The sequence below is a fragment of the Penicillium griseofulvum genome (assembly GCF_001561935.1).
Source record: "Penicillium griseofulvum strain PG3 chromosome Unknown contig_84, whole genome shotgun sequence".
NCBI classification, from domain to species: domain Eukaryota; kingdom Fungi; phylum Ascomycota; class Eurotiomycetes; order Eurotiales; family Aspergillaceae; genus Penicillium; species Penicillium griseofulvum.
This window is the reverse complement of record NW_024467475.1, coordinates 2,549,877-2,570,286: the sequence shown is the minus strand read 5'-3', so window position 1 is coordinate 2,570,286 and position 20,410 is coordinate 2,549,877. Positions and strand designations below refer to the sequence as shown.

Here is a 20,410-nt window from a genome sequence, read left to right as displayed (position 1 = left end):
CTCTCAAATGGTCTAAAAGCTCGCGGAACCTATCCCTCCGTGGAATAATTTACTTATACACGGAAGATGGGAAGCCGACCAATCGCAAAATTTACCGGTCAATGGAAGGACAGATTCGAACAAATTATGCAGCAGCCTCGACAGAGGAAAGGGATGCCGCGCATTGAACCGACCGAGAGGGATGCTATTTTCAAGATGCTGAAGTCGATGCTTAAATTCAAGCCTGAGAATTGCTCTTCTGTGAAGCAAATTCTAGAATGTGAATGGATGGTCAATTGGGCTTTGCCTGAGTACGAGAAGATTCGAAGGATATGATACAGCAAGATTTTCTGTGGCATGAATCGTTTGTGTACTGCTTATGTGGATAATCTAGGTACTATATCATAGTACTACCACCGTAAATCTCATCTGAACTATCCTATTCCTCATGTAGCTGGTAATGAATCATGAATAAGTACGAGCGTCGATTTGGTTAGCTTGGGAGTCATAGTTCGTTGCACCCTAGAGCTGGATGTGACGATTAGTCGTTAAGGCTTAGGAATGATGGGCATGGTGGTAGTACTCTGTAACACTGACAGATATGGAATATGAGCGAGAACAATACATTAACTCGGCATCGACCTGTGATATTCTTACATAGATTGTTCTCAAAATGGCATCTTGGCACCAAACTGGGAAAAACAATCAAACAGCGTAGGTGGTGACACCGATTTCCTAGCTGTCAGGATCTCTTCACCCAGGCCTTGTTCCATAATAGAAGATCCTTCATGGTCAAGTAACATTGACTGCGATGACATGCTGTTCATGACTACCCGTGAGCCGGCATTGGGTTGCGCCACTGGTCGTCCGTTGATCTGAAACTGGATGTCTTCTTCAATCGTGTCGATCACTGAGGAAGAATTTCTGCTTCTTCGTGGGGGTCTGGCCCGGTCAAAAAGAGTAGACCCGTTGTTATTAGCTGCTACCAGCCGTTTTCTGTCATTGCTATTTAGCTTCCGTCGCTTCCCAAACCGCTCAACTTCATCCACAGATGCGAATGCAAGCTCGAGTGGACGTGTAGCAGATACGGCTGCCCAATCAGGTTCTTTAAGAAGTTGGCGCTTGGCCTCGCCCAGGCCACCATTATAGGAGGACTGACTTCCAGCCAAATGTGAGGCGGGTTCTTCTGTAACCCTAGAATATGTGCAATTATGGATTAGTACAAGACCAGCCACATGAATTGGCAGAAGAGAAGCCAAAACAATCAACAGTACTTGACTGACTGATTTCCATTTGTCTCTGGCTCATCCTTTTGCCTAGTGCTCGAGCCCTTGGATCCAATATCAGGAAAGTTAGGAAATAGCGTAGGCGGGGGAATGGCCGTGCTCTTTTGGAGTCTCGACTTAGCGAAATTTTGTTTCTGAGCTTTGGTCAACAGGCCTGAGCGATGGTGATGACGCTGCAGCTGGCCGCCTGTCCAATTCATCATGCCAAGGATTGGAGAGTGGGGGAGTGGATAAACTTTCCAACATGACAGGATGGTATGTGTTTGCTCATAAAAACAAACAATGTAAACAATACAAACCTATATACACGTGATCTAGTCACATACAAAAATTCTTTTTCTTCTTATTCTCTTCCTTTTCTCCGTCAATCATATCCCTGACCTGCCACAGCCTCGAATATGACTTGTGTTTCATGACAACACGTTCACATCACTTCCGACAATTCCCGCTAACAGGTAAGCACATTATTTATTTTTCCGAGTTTCTGTCACGATTCCCAAGAGCATTTGCCTTTTGTGATGAACAACCAATATTAAAGCATAGTTCACCTGAGATCTTCGGATTGCTGAACGAAAACATATTCCATTTTACATTTTCTGATCTTGTCAACCTTGATATCCTTTTTTTTTTTTTTTATATACCACGTCTTTCGAACTTGGCTAACTGAAAAAAAAAACAGACTTGAAAATAGGAAAATCTGCATTGCTGCCCAACGTGGGTCTGGCTCACTGGCTCGCCCCGTCCCGTTGTCCAATAATCTTAGTTATATACATTTTATTTCTTTACAATCACATTTACCATTTACCATTTATTATTTATCCGTGTTTCACTACGTATACTCTATGCTCGAGTCTTGAACGCTGTACAAGGTGACCTCATGCTGCAGGTATACTTCCCGTGGCACTCCGACGTGGGATTCTCTCCTCCATACGATACTTGTCCAGATGCAACCAAAATTGTACATCTCATCGAACACGCGAGTGCACCTGCCGATCGTCCAATTCGGACATCACCTTGCAGCGTCAGCCTGTCTTCTATCACCAATCATACTTCTCGCCAAGCACTCGAGACGCCGAGCCCGTCTCACCGCTAGAAGGTATTTTTCCACTCAGTCAAACGAACACCCCCCCCAATCTGCAGATGCCATCACCGCCAGTCTGCAGCACTGGCTCTCAGGGTGCCAACAGCGCACTTGTCTCCTGCGCAATGTGAGACTGGCACATGTCTGATGGCCCACAGACCCTCCAAAGTCCGAGCTTTCGTTTTTTGTGTGTGCTAAAAGGCCGCTGATCCCCCTCCTTAATTCTGATTCTTCTTTCTCCTTTCTTCCTTAACTCTCTGGATAACCCCTTTTTCTACAACTACCTTGTGTGATTGTGCAACCATTTCCCACAATTTTATATATACTTCTCTCTACAACACAACAACTCAGTCCCTGGACCAAGGACAACTTCTTTTCTTAACCAAATACTCCCTGGTTTTTGATACAATCACTGCCACAAGGATTTCTCTCTGCCACATACTTCCCCGGACAGGATTTGTTTTCTTGTTATCTCCCAGGCTTCTCTTTAGTCTGCCCACACATTTCGACAAACACAATAGGTAGCTCCCGTCACTTTTTCTTTACAATTGGTTCTCCTATGCGTTGCTATTCATTTTCTTTGTCTTTTGGACCTGTACCACTGTCAACTGTGTTTGCCAAGGATATCGACAACCTATTGCCCAGGATCCAAGGACCTTAGACCTACTCCCATACCCGGACTTTTGGCCAATTTTGGCGACCATGGAAATAAGGAACTGCCAAGGATACTTGCCTCCAGCACCCGCTGAGTGAATCTCTTTGAGATGTGTTTAATGTTGCACACTCAAATCGCCTGACTTCCACTGCCACTGGACTACCACGGATGTTTCTTCTTTTTGACATTGCCTCTGCTCCAAGACCGGAGTTTTGAGTGCGGATTTTGATATACCAATGGATCCATTGCCTCTGGAAACAACGCCCCTGGAATGAACCACATGAACCATTTAAAGGACTTGATATTATGACTCTCTGCCTGGAAATCTGATGCTACTATGGCCACTTTCTCTCAACAATAATGGAACCACTTTGCCAAGGAAACCAACAGAGGAATCAAGTTAATGTGCTTGTTCCTTGTCAATTATGGTCTTTTAAAGCATCCGCTTTGAGCTCTTGCTTAGGCCATTTGCTTTACGGAACCTGGCCGTTGTGTACCTATCTGACCTGGCCATAAATGAACGACTTTCTTTTTACTTACCTGGACTTACCTGGATGATGATGCTTCACCAAATAGTAATTCCGGCCATGATGAAACTCTTTCTCCTCGCCCTGGCACCACTTAGCGCTCCCTTGGATTGACAACAGACCTGGACCCGAATATAGACACGACAACTTTGACTAGGACCTTACGATAATCCCTGGTTGACCAAGGAACTTTGAATCCCACAAAAACGACTTTGGTGCGTACAACTAATTGTGACACGATCCCTGGTCTCATTACTGATTCTTATTAGGTCTTCAATCATCTCTGGACCATGGAGCTCTTGTTTTCTGTTTTCTGTTTTCTGTTTTATTTCTTTTGTATTTCGTTTATTTTTTGCTTTGCTTATTTCATTGTTCAATGTCGAGTAGTAGATACTAACTCTTGGTTTACAGTGTTTTTCATATCATACAACCACACAAAATGTCTTCAAGGACCAGCAGCGACTCTGACCGAGTCTCTATCTCACAGTCCATGCGTACCTCCATGGTTTCAGGAATCTCAAATATGGCCTCAAGATCAATCCAGGATGATGAAATGTCGAGCCATGACAACTCCTCGTTGTGCTCAAGTATCCGTACAGCCCATGGAAATCCACAGGACATGAAAGACTGGACAATGAACCGCCAAGAATCCCTTGACCAGGCCATCTCAAAGCCAGACTCATCCGAGGTGCACATGCTTTCTTTCTCGCTGTCTCAGCAGCTGATGACCCCCACGGTCGGACCAAATGATGTTATGTACCCAGGCGTGGACTTCCCAGCAGTCCCTGACATGAATGACCATGAAATGACCCGGGATCTTTATAACTCCTTCCTGGATTTCTCTTCTGTTGAAAATGATGTCTGTGTCGGGAATGGCACTCCAGATGATGCTCATTCCATCGGACACAGCTCTCACAGTACCGAGGACGGCCACTATATCACAGGCCCAGAGTCATGGACTCCAATGATGCATGATGCCCATTACCCAGGAACCACCATGGATCAATTCTCGACGGGTCTGTTCCAGACCGTCCCGGTCTCTCCACCACTGACCGACGCTAGCAATGATATGTCTGTTACTTCTTCTTGCTCACACGCCGGATACACTTCATTCATGGCTTCCGATGATGCCCTCCTCGGAGACTTCACCACATCGCCCATTGGAACGACTCAGGGGCTCAACCCAGCGGAGCCCTTGTTCCCAAGCCCTTCTCTTAACGACAGGGACCCCAACAGGTGAGTGTCAGAAAGACTGATAAACCAGAAGACAAAAAAAAACATTGGATCAGGAACCTAACCACAACATCATAGGACCATCAGACCTTCAAAGCAATCCCGCCGTTCAGCATTGCCAGCTGTTTCTCAGCACCAAGGAAAGACTGATCCCGATTTCTTCCCCACTCTCCCAGTCAGAGAGCCAACCCGCCAGAGATCCAAGGAAGGTGTTGAGGCTCGCAACCCGCGAGAGCACCAGTATTATTCCATGTCCACCCACAGCGATGGAAAATATTATTGCCCATTTGCCACTGGAGAGAAGCCCTGCAACCACCCACCCACCACGCAAAAATGCGCTTACCAGCAAGTCCTCCCGTGATAAACCTTTGGTGTAGTCTGAACCCAGCTAACTGATATCGACTAACAGCAAGTACCTGGATTCCCACCTGAAGCCCTACCGCTGCAAGGTTCCAGCCTGCATTGATGCCCAGCTGCGCTTTTCTTCCAACGCGTGTCTGTTCCGCCACGAGCGTGAAGCCCACGGATTACATGGCCATGGAGATAACCCGCACCTCTGCCTGTGGGAGGGCTGTGAACGCGCCGTTCCAGGAAATGGTTTCCCAAGGAGATGGAACCTTTACGACCACATGCGTCGCGTGCATGACTATGCCACCTCCGAGCGCCACAGCTCGCCAGAGACCTCGCCCGGCGCTGGTCAGATCAAGAAGAAGGAACCCACTGGTCGCAAGAGAAGAGTCACTGGTGCCACCCCCGCTCCCACCATGAAGCGCACTCGCTCCGTCCATTCCCAGGCTAGCTCCATCAAGGCCGCCCAGACCTCTGCCAGCCTTGGACAGCGCCTCCAGAATGCCGAGCAGAACTTTTTCAAGTGCCGCTCTCGCCTGCTTGAGGAGCTCAGTAACATTTCCCCCCAAGATACCGCGATGCACGAGAAGGTCAACGCTAGTTTCCAGGAACTGTTCACCTTGGGTCTGAACTACCGCCATATTGAGGCTAGCCAGGCTGTTTCCCACATGCCCAATGGATTGCCTTGAAGGGTCGAGGAGCTGTAGGCCTCCTTCCTGGAGGAGAACAGCGGTTTTCTTTTGAACGATATGAACAAACTTCACGGGAGGACTTTTTCTTGATTTCCTTTTTACTCCGCGGCTAGACCGTGCTGCTTGCTGGCCAGGCACTCTCAATATATGGAGGAACCCGGTGCGATCGCTCACGCGTACACAAGTGGACTTCGGCCAAAGGATTGTTTCAGCCTGATCCCATCAGACAGGGACAATCCGAATCCAACATGGATATTACGGCCAGGAACTGGATAGGACCCAGCGTGGAACCCCACCCCACGCTTGAGAGCTTCTGATCTGCCCCCGATCTCAAGCTGCTCACCACATGGGGATCTGGACTCAGTACCAAGGGCTTCTTAGCTTCATGGGCTCCAGATCCATGGAAAAAACCATCCCATTGACACAAGACCCGAAACTTATGCGGATGAAACAGCAAAGCGGGATACAGTGTCTCAAAAAAGAAGAATGACAGATATAGCCATGTATTGTCCAACAATTGGTTGGGTTTGATTTGATATTGATAGAGATAGGTGTTGCGTTCTTGTATTTTGTTTCAAATGACTTTTTCTACCTTACAATCCTTAAAACGTCCATGTAGATCTGAAGCGTATCCAAGTCATAACCTCGTTGTCTCATAACCAACTGACTTTTTCTAATGAAAAAGACATCTAATCTATCTGATCTTAAAGGTAAAGTATTTATTCTTCAGAAGCCTCCGCAACCACACCCGAGAACTCAGCATTGAGAAACCTCACAAACGCATCCCCAATCTGATCAGCCGCCAGCTGACCACCTCCACCACCATGACCTCGGCCAATATACGATCTGTTCAAACTGATCCACTGTCTGCGTAGCCTCTGCAACCGCGGCAAAGCCAGAATACCACCAGCAGCGGCAAGTTCGTCCGTCGTTCCAGACATGGCAACATGGGACGGAACAAGTATGGGAACAGTTGCTTCCGGAACGTCAATGGCAATTGCATCGACGCGACTGCTCTGCGCAAGCGCTACTTCAGCGGACGGGTAGGTCTGCGTGAAATTGCGGATTGCAGTCACAACCGCCGACGTCCGCTTTTCCATTGCATACATTGCATTCGAGTCTGTTGCCGCTGCTTGCACGGTGGCTTGGTGTGGGATGATTCGGGCGCGTGTTGAGAGCCCGCTGCGGCCGCCGCCTCGAGTACCTGTTGCTGTGCTGGCGACGTCTGAGATTGTAGTAGATGCGAGGGAGTCCATTAGGCTTGGGATGGGTGTTTCGGTAGGGCCTTCGGTTGATGGGAGGACTACGCCTGTCAAGGCCTCGAATATGTCTGCTACCGGGGGTTCTGCATCGTCCCAGGGCACTGTAAACAGGGGTTTATCCCAGCGACTGTGGGTGCTTGGTTCCTCGTAGCGGAAGATGAGGTTGTTGAGCAGTTCAGGTGGGTAAGCCTCCTCGTTGTCCTCGGTAGACTCTGCGGAGTCGAGTGCGGGGGTATCTTGGGGTTTGGAAGTCTGCGCATCTGATGTATTTGGGTCTGTTTCCTTTCTGGCGTCTCGGCGCAGTCGAGCGTCATTGTTGGCAACGCACTGGTCAATGGGTGTGCCGACGTGAACCTATAGCAGACTTGTCAGCTATTGGGTGTCGCAAATCATTCTTGCGCATTCGAATCTCATACCACGCAGCATGTCGTTTGTGCAGCTTTCGCCTCACACCATAGCTGGTACCTCCATCCTTTGATATAATTCATTCCGTCGAGGATGACGATGCTGTCCCGTTTGAGCACACGTTTGGCTCTCGCGTAGGCCACCCCGCGCGCCTCCTTCTCGGTGCGGGCATGGTCGTAAACAATCCGTGGATGGGAGGAGTCATGTGAAGCGACCACATGGACCTTGTATCGAGACTTCAACGAGACCTGGGCGCCTGCTTCGGCTGCTGCGAATACTTCATCTTGATGTTTCTCAAACAGTGATGCGAGTTGATTGGCGCGGTGGGTGAGGCCAGAGCACGGGTATCCGGTTAACACGACGAGCTGAATGTATATCTGTCAGATTGGATCGCAGAATGTTTAGTTTTCTCGACATACCGGCATCTTTGGTTGTTGGTGTTTGTTCAAGTGGACTTTTTTTTTTTCTTGCGGGGGGTTGTGGCATGTGACCCGCATCTACATCCCACCTAAGCTCTCCAGGACTATCATGAATTTTGGATTATTTTATTAATTGATATGATTGTAGTCGCTATGATTTACTGATTCCAATAGGATGAGAGAAAAAAAGCAAGAGAGCATGGCTAGCATAGTGACATTGAGGCCTGAAGCACGAGTCAGAAACATTTAGTTACTAGATAAATAGGACAGACGTGGGAATCAAGGGTGATTTCGGATTCAATGTATATTAAATCTATCGAACTTTTGTCATGTAATCATGTCATCGTTCCAAGTAGGCTGGGGTATCAAATCAGCGCTCAAACAGCCTTGGATGAATCCTCCAATTGATCCTGCGCCCATCGGATCTCATATCCAAAGACAGTTCTTCGGAGCCTCTCATCCTATAAAGAGTTAGCATTATGGACATGACTTAAAAGGAGAATTCTCAAAATTTAGACTTACGCCAGGGTCATCTTCAAACAACACCGCATCCATCACCTTCTCAAAGATCTTGGTGACAGTGAAACCACTCGCCTCGGCCAACGGGAAGAACTGCTCGGTCTTGGGCAACAGCCAGGGCTGGTAGGGGGTGAAAATAACCAGAGCAACAGAGTTTGAGTCCTTCTTCATGGTCTGCTGCATGGTTTTGATCAGATTCGGGTGCTCGCGGTGGCTGTATACCACATCTGCCATGATCAGGACATCAAACAAGGATGGAGAGCCATCAGCAGCAGGAGGAAGATACGCCCGCAGCGGGTTCACATCGCTTCCCCATTTGTAGCCATCGACATGAAGGCGGGGTTTTCCGTCTTCCCTGGCGGGAATAAGACTGGCCGACAACTCTGCGTTGTACTTCATGTTTTCAACTAGATCTGGATCCGGATAGTCGGTCAATACCACTGTCCGGGCGCCCTGAATAGCGCTCACAATGCTAGGAACGCCTGCTGCGGCACCAATCTCAAGGACATTTTTGTTTCGAATGAGATCCTCGGTGTGCTCCTCAATGTAATGAGAGCTGGTTCGGCCAGCGTTCCATAGCAAGTTCCCCTGTCAAGGTCTGTAAGTATGTACTCGGCTGGTCATGTCAATTGATATCATACATAGAGAGGGTGATTGCCCACGAGACGGACGCGGACTTTCTGGCCCGATAGCATACAGTGCTCGGCAAATGTGGGCGGCTCATCTTCAGGATAGTACCCTTCTGGGTCCTGGAATAGATTCCCCGAATCAAATTCGTCAGCCATGGTAGTATATACAGTATGACTTCAATGTTTAATGGAGGGGAAAAAATATCAGAGTACTATCGGTTTATCAATTTCTTATCGTGCATATTGTTAATTGCCTCAGGCATCAATAAAGTGGGCTAACAGAGCAAGAGATTACCGGATCTCTCGGGTTTAGTATTGGATATTGGGCATGTGTATCCATCAGGCAATGTTCTTTTGAATTGTATAATTGTCTAAAACAACCTAAAACATACAATTCTAGAGATAACTATCACATTAGATAGATGTCAATAGAAGGTCACGTGTATAACACGTGATGCGGAGACAAAGGCGTGGAGATACCGTTACAATACGATTACAATACGCGGACAAATCTCGGGGTGGGAGGAAAGTGCAGTTGGAAAAGGTCATATGCACTTTGGGAGATTATATGTAAAATCTCTGACTTAGAACGTTTTAAACTGCACATCTGTCTCCTTCACCTCTCTCAATTTGGTCCAGTGTCTACTTAATCGGGAATTCCGGCTAAATCCGTCTTAGCTTTGCACTTTGCATCCTCGGTCGATTTGAGCGGCTTCGATTTCCTTGCCACTCTGCTTTCTTTTCCACTCTCCCCTTCGCATCTTTGTTCATAGCCAAAAACCCCTTTTCTCCTCCCCGTTATTCCATCTACCCCAAGTCCACGTCCACTGTGACCTACTTTTTTTTTTTTTTTTTGCGTGAAGACCGGACCGTTTTAGTCACGTCATGGACTCGACCCTGCGAACCTACAATCCTCAAGCACCTCTCGTCCAGCCCACCTCCTTACATCCTTCCTCGACCCTCGACCCTTCCACTGGACAGTCCAATATGACATCCCAGACTCAAAGTACCCTAGAAGTCGCATCGAATGCGACTAGACAGGTGTTCTCTTCACCCTCGCTACAATCTGCCTGTTCCCCGCAGACCTCCGCCCCTCCCATGCAACCTTTGTCACAAGCATTCGGCAACACATCCAACCCGAGCACCCTTCCCATCGCCCCCGCAGCCAACACCCATGCAGTATTACCTATGAATGGAGCCCCCGCTCCGGCGCCCAAGTCCGATGCCTATCCCCACCAGATAAATGGCCTAGGGGGTCCAACTGCCACAGCACCCTTTCTGCAAGATTTCAATCTCGTGGCTGAGGCAGCCAAGCGCGCTCAAATGGGTATTGTGATGCGTGATCTCGAGAGCGTCACTCTGTGATTTTGAGTAGGACTAGATAGGGCAGGACCCGGGGGATGGAGATGTTGTGCAGGTTGCACGTGCATCCTCGGGGCGCATGGACTGGCTTCATGTTCTAGACACGTCGGGGGTTTGGGATTTTGGCGTATTATACGTGGGGTTTTGGGATCTTGGGATTTTGGATTATGCAGACGCACCTTGCTATCAGAAGGTTACTTTGAACATTTCCTCTTGGATTGCAGGTTGAGGTGTTTTCAGACGGTGTTTTCCCGGTTATTCCTTTAAATTTTCTTTATGGCAGCCCTTATACCATCTACTTAGGCATGTAACACCATCCGTTAAGAATACGTTCCCAGTAAATGAATCGAGTAGAATGATCACACTTGGCATAAACCTAGACATACAGAGCTCCATTCATACCTTATCTTTCAGGTCGGACGATTTACTGCATGTATGTGCTTTTCCTTGATAGAAGCCGCAATAATAGCCGATTTATGCCCTTCCCCCCCCCACAATGCAATTAAATCAGTGACGCAAGGACATCGGCCATCTTTCCATATAAATTCAGAGGACATTCAATCTACCTCTATCCGGTATCAAAATTAGACGATCAAATCCTACGGGATACCCTTTTTGGATAATGGATACAACCATTTTGCCGTTTCCCCCCGCGTTTATCCCCCGGACTTCAGAGCGGAGCCTCGGGAGATCATTCCCCGGAGTCTTGTCCCTTACATTGTAGTGTTTAGCCTATTTCTATACTATATAAAGGATGAAAGTCCCACTTAGAACGTGGTCACAGTGTGGATATTTCATTTTGATTTCCTGACATGACTACTGTTTCACAGAAAAAACCCTACTTCGGGTTAACAGGAGGATGGCTGACCTTCTGGATTACGGTATGGTTCTATAATTCTAATTCTTAGAATCAATTGACATGTTTTGTCTTAGGTGGCATGCGCAACTGATATGTCCTTATTTGGTTACGACCAAGGAGTGTTCAGTGAGTACTATATACTAAACAATTATGAAATCTCCGATCAACCCTAATTTTCAATTCAGGCGGCGTTGTGATCACACAAGATTTCCTTGAAAGCCACGATCTGGTCGGACCTACAAAGACAACAGCCCTATCTACAGTGACTGCCATTTATGACATTGGTTGTTTCTTCGGGGCTATTATCGCTTTCACCATTGGGGAGCGTCTGGGCCGAAAGAAAGCTATTCTGTTAGGAACTACAGTCATGGCAGTAGGGGCTATCGTTCAAACAAGTTCGTTTAGTTTGGCGCAGATGTTTGTTGGCCGGATCGTCTTAGGGTAAGTGACCTTTTCTTCACAACAGTTGATAGTCGCCTAACATCTCTTGTAGTGTTGGAAATGGTAAACAAGATCCTTAGATCCAACAGAAATATAATATTGACGAGCAATAGGCATAAATACTGCTACAGCTCCAATTTGGCAGACTGAAACATCCCAAACGAAATGGCGCGGAAAACTGGTAATCCTCGATATGATGATGAATATCGCCGGTTTCTGTCTCGTCAACTGGATCAACTATGGACTATCATTTGCAGGCGGCTCTGTGGCCTGGCGGTTCCCACTTGCATTTCAATTCTTTTTCCTCTTCATTCTGTGGGGTACAACGCCATGGCTGCCAGAGTCTCCTCGGTAAGCACGCACGCCAATCCTTTCATTAATGGTGGTTTCACCTAACAATATACCCACAGTTGGCTGCTCGCCCACGGCAAAGAAGAAGAGGCAATTGAAGTCCTCAGCTGTCTCGAAGCGAAACCGATTGATGACCCCGTCGTTATAACTCAGCGCAACGAAATCGCATACAGTATTCAATACGAGCGTCAGAACGCCATGAGCTGGCGCGATCTTCTCAAGAAAGACAAGAAAAATGATACCAAGACACTGCGCAGACTCTTCCTTGGTATAGGTAGTCAGTTCATGCAGCAGCTCGGCGGTATCAACATCATGTCCTATTACATGCCCACTGTCCTGACCAAATCGGTTGGTTTGCCGGAGAAAATGGCTCGATTGCTGTCGGCTTGCAACGCTGTTTCGTACCTGATTTTCTCAGGTATAGCCGTGCTCTTGATTGAGCGTATGGGCCGCCGTGGTCTGATGATTCTATCGACATTTGGGCAGTTCGTGTGCTTCCTCGTTATTACTGTTCTGATTCGGTATGCCGAGACTAGTGACAATGGTAGCGTATACGGTAATGCTTCGGTGGTGTTTTTCTTCCTTTATTATGGGGCTTTCGGTATTGGCATGCTGGGAGTGCCTTGGTTGTATCCCACTGAGATCAACTCTCTACCGATGCGGACAAAGGGTGCTGCGGCTGCAACTGCTACCGACTGGTACGTATTTAAGTGGCGGGTATGTCGCCCTGGGGTTCTCTTTTGACAAAATACAGGATCACAAATTTCATCGTCGTGGAGATCACTCCAATCGGAATTCAGAGTATTGGTTGGAAGTTTTGGATTGTCTGGACGGTGACCAATGCTGTTTTCCTACCTATTCTCTACTTTTTCTACCCGGAGACAGGTATGTTCAAATACTCTTTGCTGTTTCTCTTTCTCACTGTCATTGTAGCCAACCGGAGTCTCGAGGATCTTGATGCCTATTACCGTACCAACCCATCGTTGATTGTATCTGGAGACACTGATGCCATCTGCAAAAAACGCCCGCAGAAATACATTGAGCGCGAATATGAAGAGTTCGAGCGAGCGACTGGCAAGGCAGTGATGTCTGTCGAGGCAGCAGAGCATGTGGAATGGACCGAGGGAGAGAGGCAGACGTAAGTATTAGACTGTGATAGACTTTGCAAAGCCATGAGCAACTATATAGTGGAGAGATTTTGTATTTGAACGTTAAGCAGAGCATAAGACTATATTCCTACAACCTATAGCAAGTTATGTGCTATAGAATACAAGAAAATATATATATGCAATGACTATACCTGACACGCGAAAGGATATAGCATCGAATAATCCATATTCGTGTCTGCTGTAATCACTTGATATTCACTTGATATTTTATTCCAATACCTAAGCCTCCATTCTTGTAACAAATCACAAGGGCATTCCAAACACGGCTTATTTTATGTACATTCCCCCATATCATTCTTTCCATCTTGGCATTTGATGCCATTTCAGTTTCATATATTAAGCGGTCGCATTTAGAATCACTCCCGAACGTTTTCGGGCTTTATTTTTAGGAGGTTAAGTCCGGTTTAAAGTGAAATGTCAACTGCATAGTGGCGTAATTAGCGTGATACTTAGTGGACTCGATATACTCGGTACGGAGTACTCCGTACTAGCATTCAAGGGATTTTGTATATGATATAATATTCTGATATGTCAAGAGAAACAAAAAAAACAATAGTTCAAAAGAATCCAGAAAGAATCCAGAAATCCAAAAATCCCAAAAACACCAAGCTATGCGCAAGTCAAGAGAAGTCGAAAACTTCAAAACATGAACTAGCGATTAATAAATTCAAAAAGATCGCTTTCCACCCCCAAAAAATGATGGATATAACAGAAAAGGAAATTGTCCAAAAATGAATGATTATAACGTAACACCCCCTGTTCCCCGTGTATGAATATCTGTGTATTGCATGATTCGGGCGATCCCATCAAAGATAGGTAACTCTTTTCTTTTCCTCTTTTTTTTTCTTTAATTGTCTCATGCGGTCATTAAATAAACGAAGCTTGGCTTCTGTTTTCGTATTGAGTTGATGAACCGATCAGATTCGGCGAGGAAATGTTAGCTCCCTTGGGCTTGCCCCGCAAAGAGAACACTGACAACCGACGGGAGATTCGCTGGCTCATTCCTCGTTTTGGAACAGACCAGTTGTCGAAGGAGATGGTGGACATTGGCCGCGACCGCGGGGGTCCATGAGATGTCATTGGAACTGAGTGTGATGGGGGAGCACTCAAAATAGGCCCATCAGAGAACATAGTTGAGCGACGCTTGAGTTTTTCGGTAGTTTGGCGAGCGTCCATGGACAAGTCTTCACGGATATCACCTAGGACGTGTGATACTCGACGGAATAGTTTGGGAGGTTTGCCGTAGATGGAAGGTTCTCGTTGCTCTAAGCCGTAAACTTGAAGAGGGGTTGAATCTGTTTCCTGATCCATGGGAGAGGAGTAAAACCGAGGGTATTTGACAGTCATTGGACGACGGGAGTTTAGTGAAAGAGTGGATGCGGGGGGATGTTGATATGGAGAGTGAGGCTCGGAGGAGACACTGGAGGAATAAGAACTGTTTGTTGCCGATGAAGTCAACATGGCTTCGATAGGTCAGAAAAGGAAAAGGATCTTGAGAAGAGAAAGAAAGAAAAAAAAAGATCAAAAAGGTAGATGGAATTCTGAAAAAGACCAAAAGTGGATCAGAGACATCGACACTTTTTAGCTTCGTAACACTTAGATGACTTGTAATTTAGTAAATAGATCTTTCAATGTTTTTTTATTTTCCTAGACTATTATTAGATTATCTACAGGAGTATCATATCTATATAAACAATAAACATAACTAGAAGTTTCATAAGGGAAAAAAAAAACCATTATCAGATGCCTCATATCACGCCATGAAAAAGCCACGATCTTTAGTACATTCTTCACGTCTACGCAATACAAAAAGTCCGTGTGTACGGAGTATAGGGGCTGTGGTTCCCGGGAACTGTGGATTCCTCATTAATTGGTTCGATTCCCAGGGGGGGGGGGGGAAATGGCGCCATTCTATACTTATACTTATAATATTTTAAGACATTTACTATTTATATGAGATATAGGGAGATGTCTTACTCTGTACGGAGTATTCTGTAATTATATTGTAATTATATAAATATAATAACTATGGTCTCCTTAAAAGAAGAGAAACAAAAACATTTGTGCCGAGAGATCCACTGCGGGATCGGATTTGTTATTGAACTATACAGAGTACAGATTATTACAATATAAAATACAATATAATATGGAGATGACATGCATTACAGTTAAAATACTACAATACATGTAATATTCCCCCACGGGACTTGATCATCTCAGGTGATTTGCTTTAGGAAACTCTCTTTTACATCACAAAACGGAGATTGGTATCTTTGGAAAAGTATCTAGAGTCAGCCTGAGTCACAGTGAATGAAATTCAAACTTACCAAGAGGATGGCTGCAGCTCAATTGCGGCTTCTGTGAGTATTTACCCTCCAGCTCATTTCGGATCGTGTTGAGCAACTGCAGGTAACTCTGCTGAGGCCACTGTTGCAGTGATTTGATAAACGCCCAACTTAATGCACCACGCGCTTGTCCATCTTGGAATGTATCCGCCCTGTTTTGGGGAGGTTAGCTTGGTTTCTTATCTTTTTTATTTTAAAAATTCTACACTGACGAGGTTTGTGTATCCTTGGACCCTGAAAACATCACAACGTCGGCCGGAGAGGTCTTGGTCATAATCGTGCGCTCACGGGCCGACCCCCCATTGGCGGCCTTTTTGAAGAATCCGATAGCCGTCGAGGCCACACTGGAAAGATCCCCTTGTCCATATGAATTGAATGCACTAAACAAGTCCAGAGCTGCCTCCTTGGCCAGATTGGGTTCCTTGAGAACACCTTGCGTCGAGTAGACATACGGTAGATCCAATGCAGTGCCCGAGTGGCATGAATCGAAGATCGCCGTCAATCGTACTCCTGGTCGCAGTGGACGCACCATAATCGCATGCATATCATCATCGACAATGTGGCCGGCAACGCGGTAGTCCAGTGGGTAGATAACATCGTCGAATCCATCGTCCTCGTCTCCATCCAGATCGGGAGTACGACCTCCGTGGCCAGAGAAGTGGATGAACAAGGAATCGTTAGGTTGGGCATCCTTGACAAGCCAGTGCATGGCACGTAAAATGTTGGCCTTGGTGGGGAGACTCATTGGGTTCCGTTGGTCGTCAGTCAGAATGACCATGTCCTCACGCTTGTACCCGAATCTCTGGGTCAGGAAGTTCGACATGTTAGTGACATCGTTGATACAGCCTCTCAGTGCATTAGGCTGTCCCGCATAGTTGATTCCGATCAACAATGCCCTGCGGCGACCGGTACAGGCCGAGTACTGGAACCTGTAGTTCGACGGGGCACCTCCACCGAATTGCTGAAAGTTCTGTGGTGGGGCTGGGGGGAGATTCGGGGAATTCGCACGAGCAAATCCTATTTGATGGTTAGAGATGCCCAAATTTTCTTGGCATATAGCACTTTACCATTCTGAGGGGCGCTCAGAGTATGTCGGTGAGAGGGAGGGCAAGGAGATGGAGTTTGGCCATATGGCGGGGTAGGAGAGGGAGGATATTGGGGATAAGGATACTGAGGTTGAGGATAAGGCGATGGTGGGTAAGGGGAATGACTAGGAGTCGAATAAGATGATTGGGGTCGATATCCGTAAGGCTGAGGCGGAGGTTGCCATTGGGGGGGTTGTTGATATCCTCCCCATTGTGACCCTTGCCCTGGAGGGCGACCTGGAGGTGGATAATACATCTCTTAGAGATATAATCTCCAGATAAAAGAGAAAAGAAGAAGTTGAATTGCTTAAAAAGTAATTCGGCTGACTTGGGGTGGGTCACGCAAATCGGACCTTTACACCTTCCCTCCACAAGTTTAGTGCCTGGGCAATTGACATGTATACAAAGTACAAAGGAGGGGGAGATATTGGGATCCACCGTTAGGGCTGCAGGTCAATCACTCTAATTTAGGTATATTATTCATCAGACCTCCAATAGCTCTACTCCATATTGCTGTAATCTAAGATGTAATATGTAATAATGAAAAACAAGAAATTCAAAGCCTAAGGCTATCTAAGTTAGGCAGCGACTTTTTCTGTCATCACGTGACCATTTGTCTTTGTGACATTAGTCAAGAAAGTAAGAAAGTAGTACGGAGTTTCGGAGTAAGAACTAAACTAAGAATAGCTGGGCGACTTAGGTAGTATGCATAAAAGTGCGTAGGTGAAACTAATTTTGCCACTGAGGCGGTGGCTTGGTAAAGACGCGTCAATGCGGCTCTGTAGAATATAACACTTGTTCTCAGATTTAATGGGGCAAATTGTAAACAAAGGTCTATAGGAGTACGGGAGTACGGAGTACCACGGAGTACATACAACATAGTATCAGCTCTCTTTATTCACGCTATTAATTGCCACCCAGGGGGGGCCACACATATGCACCGAAGATCCGATAGGACTTACCTAGGTAGGTTTGGAAGGATCGAAGGATCTTGGATAGAACCTACGGACCCCACCTAATCCGAGTCACGAGAGAGATCGTGTACATGTGTCTTAGGCCTAATGTAGATGTGATGAGCCATATGTTTCGGAGATGTTGGGTGTAATCCGAACCAAAAAAGACATTAAGAGCCTCAAAGAGAGATCTGATCGCCCCCTGTGATGACAATTGCGTGATCCGGGGAGATCTACTTCTTACTTTCTTACACTTCATAAACCCTGGACCGTTCCAAGGTTTCACGATTTTAAAAATTACCATTTTAGGTCTAGTTTGGTCTAGTTTTATGAGGCTCTTGTGGTCCCAAGGTTTTTGGTACGAGGGGTTCCATGGTAACTCATCTGGAACTATTCCCCTTTGCGACAATTGAGCCTCAACCTCCTCTTTCTCTCGAATCTCACTTTCCTCTTGAACATAAATCGCGTTCTTTCCTTCATGTATGAATTTAGGATATGGACTTTGTTTTGTTTTTCTTTTTTCTCATGGCAGTCGCCCTTTTGTTTGAGACTCACTCTCCCTTGATCACTTGAGAAACCTATTTACCCACTCTTATAGCCATGACCGCTCAACAGGGTCTGGATACTCTTCCATTTGATGTGTTTTACCAGATCGCGACCTCGCTGGACGATCGTGATTTTGTGAACCTCAGCCGCACCAATCGTGCTCTCTATTCTCTGTCGCAAAGCGAACAGATTGCTCGCAAAACCGTCGAGGTAGACCAACTCAGCCCCCTCTCTCGAATTACAATTCTAATCCCAATTTACAGAATGTTTTACTTCATAGCAAAGAAGGTCAGGCTGCCGTGGCGGCCCAGTCTGGGTTTCGTAAAGCTGTCGGGCATCGGTTTGCTATTCACGAGGCTGTCGCCACGGCAGATCCATATTCAGTGGTCTGCTTAGGATACGGAGCCGAATTTCTTTATAACCAAGGCTATTTGTGTTATCGCTCTGACCATTGGATTCGGTTGCTGTATGTGCATGGTACTGCGTTCAGGGAGCGTGTCATGGACCTCCGCGATGTCATCCCTCGACTGCTGGAAACCGATCCAGTAGGGCCAGATGCAGCAGATCGGGTTACCCTCTTGAGCTACAGCGATGATATTCTCGTGTTCCGAGTGGCTGAGATGAATGCGACCGAGGACGCGTTGCTCGTAGTCAACATGGCGTGGCGAGAAACCCACCAGAAACGGAGACGTTTGCTGCTCCATGAAGCAATCCCAGCATCCGCACCAATATTTGTGCGACACAGTGGATCCTATATTTGGTATGGTACATTTACCGCCGCCGATGGTTCGGATGGTGTGTGGTCTATCACTGGTGTGGATCTTGAAACGCATGCCTGTATTAACTTCCCTCTCGACCGAGTGGTCGATGGCGATCTTGGCCAAACGCTGTGTTTTGAGATGCATGATGAACATCTCTATGCAGTTTCGACGCAGGTCGCCTCAGATGACGATGAAGTCCACTCATCTTTCTACCATTGGCTCTGTCAGGCCCCTCGCGAAGAAGGCCGCAAATGGAACGGTCGCTTCTGGCGCCGAGAACACCAGGAAGGTCCCATCAATGAAATGTGGACTGATCTTTCAATCCGTAAGGATGAGACGACTGGCCGGCCAGTCATACTTGAATGTCGCCGCGAATGGCGGGATGGCAAGAGCGAAAACCACCGAACATATTACACACAGCGACTTCCCACACCAGAAGAAGCCCTAGCGCCTCTTTCAGGGGGCACCATCGAAACTCCTTCCTGGGTTTCCATGGATTATGATCCTGATAACGAATACCCCTACGATGAGCGACCTGCAAAGAGGTTGCGGCGGCATTACCATGCCGAGTACGAGTCTGGCGCTACAAAGCGGCAGGAGTTCATCCCAGCTCGCACTAAACACAGAAGTTACCATCTCGGTGCATCTACCTTTGTCGACCTTGTCAACGACCCTGCCGGTGATAATTTGCGGTCTCGAGACCGAATTCGGCTTCGTACGGTGTCACGCAAGCGCAAATGTCCCATTGACGAGGAGGGAATTGAGGGACCTCGCAACCGCCTGTTTCAACCCACCCAGGTGGACCAATATGGCCGGCCCATTGAAGGTTCTGAGGAACGCTTCGAGTGTCGTGGCGTGCATATGTGGCCTCCAGATGACGCTCCGCCTGCATTACAACAATTACTCTGCCCAGGCCCACGCACTGGATCTGTGAAAAGTATCGCAGATGAACGCTCAATCATCTATTCCATTGACGCTCCCGGACTTCCCCCAAATCAACAAGCTCTTATCCTCATTAGCTTTGATCCTCATTTTCAAATTCCTATTACGACTCCTCTTCCTACTGCTACATCTCGTGCAGATCACCAGGATCCCGGGGATCTGTTCCCACCGACTCTAAAGCCACCACCCCCATATTACCCTTCACGCAACTTGGTGGAAGAAGCACCGCCCTTTTACATGGGTATCAAACGTGGGTACTATCTACGTGGCATAAGGGATCGATTTTGGAAGGCGAGCGCATAAATCAACACAGGCAGGATCAAATATAGTTACAAGATGATAGAATATTGCTAATAGCCTATATTAATAAAAAAAAAACAAGTTAAATTTACATGAATCAGCACAGAGTAAACTTAGGATACGAGGTCGTGCATGCTTCCATCTCAGCACTAAAGACGGTCGATTCGGGCAGGAGGCCTTGGGCAGCAAACCTCATTTCGGATTCATAAACATTTACAGTTGGACGCCTTGGGAATTAATTGATATATGCAGATGTGCTCC

General features: G+C 46.9%; 8 protein-coding genes across 8 annotated transcripts; 4 read left to right on the top strand and 4 right to left on the bottom strand.

Moving 5' to 3' along the window:
- Positions 1-3,967: 3,967 nt before the first annotated feature.
- Positions 3,968-5,798, top strand: PGRI_054860 (putative C2H2 finger domain protein; the record flags this gene model as incomplete). The annotated part of the gene is made up of 3 exons (XM_040793199.1): positions 3,968-4,764; positions 4,840-5,118; positions 5,171-5,798. The coding sequence occupies 3 exons, from the start codon at positions 3,968-3,970 to the stop codon at positions 5,796-5,798; spliced, it is 1,704 nt and encodes a 567-aa protein (XP_040645166.1).
- Positions 5,799-6,520: 722 nt separating this feature from the next.
- Positions 6,521-7,893, bottom strand: PGRI_054850 (putative RNA polymerase II Elongator complex associated protein Kti12; the record flags this gene model as incomplete). Its single annotated transcript, XM_040793198.1, has 3 exons — positions 6,521-7,417; positions 7,480-7,833; positions 7,888-7,893. The coding sequence occupies 3 exons, from the start codon at positions 7,891-7,893 to the stop codon at positions 6,521-6,523; spliced, it is 1,257 nt and encodes a 418-aa protein (XP_040645165.1).
- A 371-nt stretch (positions 7,894-8,264) lies between these two features.
- efm7 (putative nicotinamide N-methyltransferase Nnt1) lies at positions 8,265-9,191 on the bottom strand (the record flags this gene model as incomplete). Its single annotated transcript, XM_040793197.1, has 3 exons — positions 8,265-8,348; positions 8,410-8,994; positions 9,048-9,191. 3 exons carry the CDS (start codon positions 9,189-9,191, stop codon positions 8,265-8,267), a joined length of 813 nt encoding a protein of 270 aa, XP_040645164.1.
- A 729-nt stretch (positions 9,192-9,920) lies between these two features.
- PGRI_054830 (uncharacterized protein) lies at positions 9,921-10,400 on the top strand (the record flags this gene model as incomplete). The annotated part of the gene is made up of 1 exon (XM_040793196.1): positions 9,921-10,400. One exon carries the CDS (start codon positions 9,921-9,923, stop codon positions 10,398-10,400), a length of 480 nt encoding a protein of 159 aa, XP_040645163.1.
- Positions 10,401-11,209: 809 nt separating this feature from the next.
- Positions 11,210-13,190, top strand: PGRI_054820 (sugar porter family MFS transporter; the record flags this gene model as incomplete). The annotated part of the gene is made up of 8 exons (XM_040793195.1): positions 11,210-11,278; positions 11,331-11,382; positions 11,442-11,697; positions 11,750-11,760; positions 11,811-12,048; positions 12,108-12,746; positions 12,803-12,933; positions 12,982-13,190. The coding sequence occupies 8 exons, from the start codon at positions 11,210-11,212 to the stop codon at positions 13,188-13,190; spliced, it is 1,605 nt and encodes a 534-aa protein (XP_040645162.1).
- An 894-nt stretch (positions 13,191-14,084) lies between these two features.
- PGRI_054810 (uncharacterized protein) lies at positions 14,085-14,564 on the bottom strand (the record flags this gene model as incomplete). Its single annotated transcript, XM_040793194.1, has 1 exon — positions 14,085-14,564. The coding sequence occupies one exon, from the start codon at positions 14,562-14,564 to the stop codon at positions 14,085-14,087; it is 480 nt and encodes a 159-aa protein (XP_040645161.1).
- A 1,200-nt stretch (positions 14,565-15,764) lies between these two features.
- Positions 15,765-17,045, bottom strand: PGRI_054800 (caspase family protein; the record flags this gene model as incomplete). Its single annotated transcript, XM_040793193.1, has 3 exons — positions 15,765-16,579; positions 16,734-16,884; positions 17,001-17,045. The coding sequence occupies 3 exons, from the start codon at positions 17,043-17,045 to the stop codon at positions 15,765-15,767; spliced, it is 1,011 nt and encodes a 336-aa protein (XP_040645160.1).
- A 1,155-nt stretch (positions 17,046-18,200) lies between these two features.
- On the top strand, positions 18,201-20,152 carry fbx15 (F-box domain protein; the record flags this gene model as incomplete). Its single annotated transcript, XM_040793192.1, has 2 exons — positions 18,201-18,356; positions 18,410-20,152. 2 exons carry the CDS (start codon positions 18,201-18,203, stop codon positions 20,150-20,152), a joined length of 1,899 nt encoding a protein of 632 aa, XP_040645159.1.
- Positions 20,153-20,410: the final 258 nt, after the last annotated feature.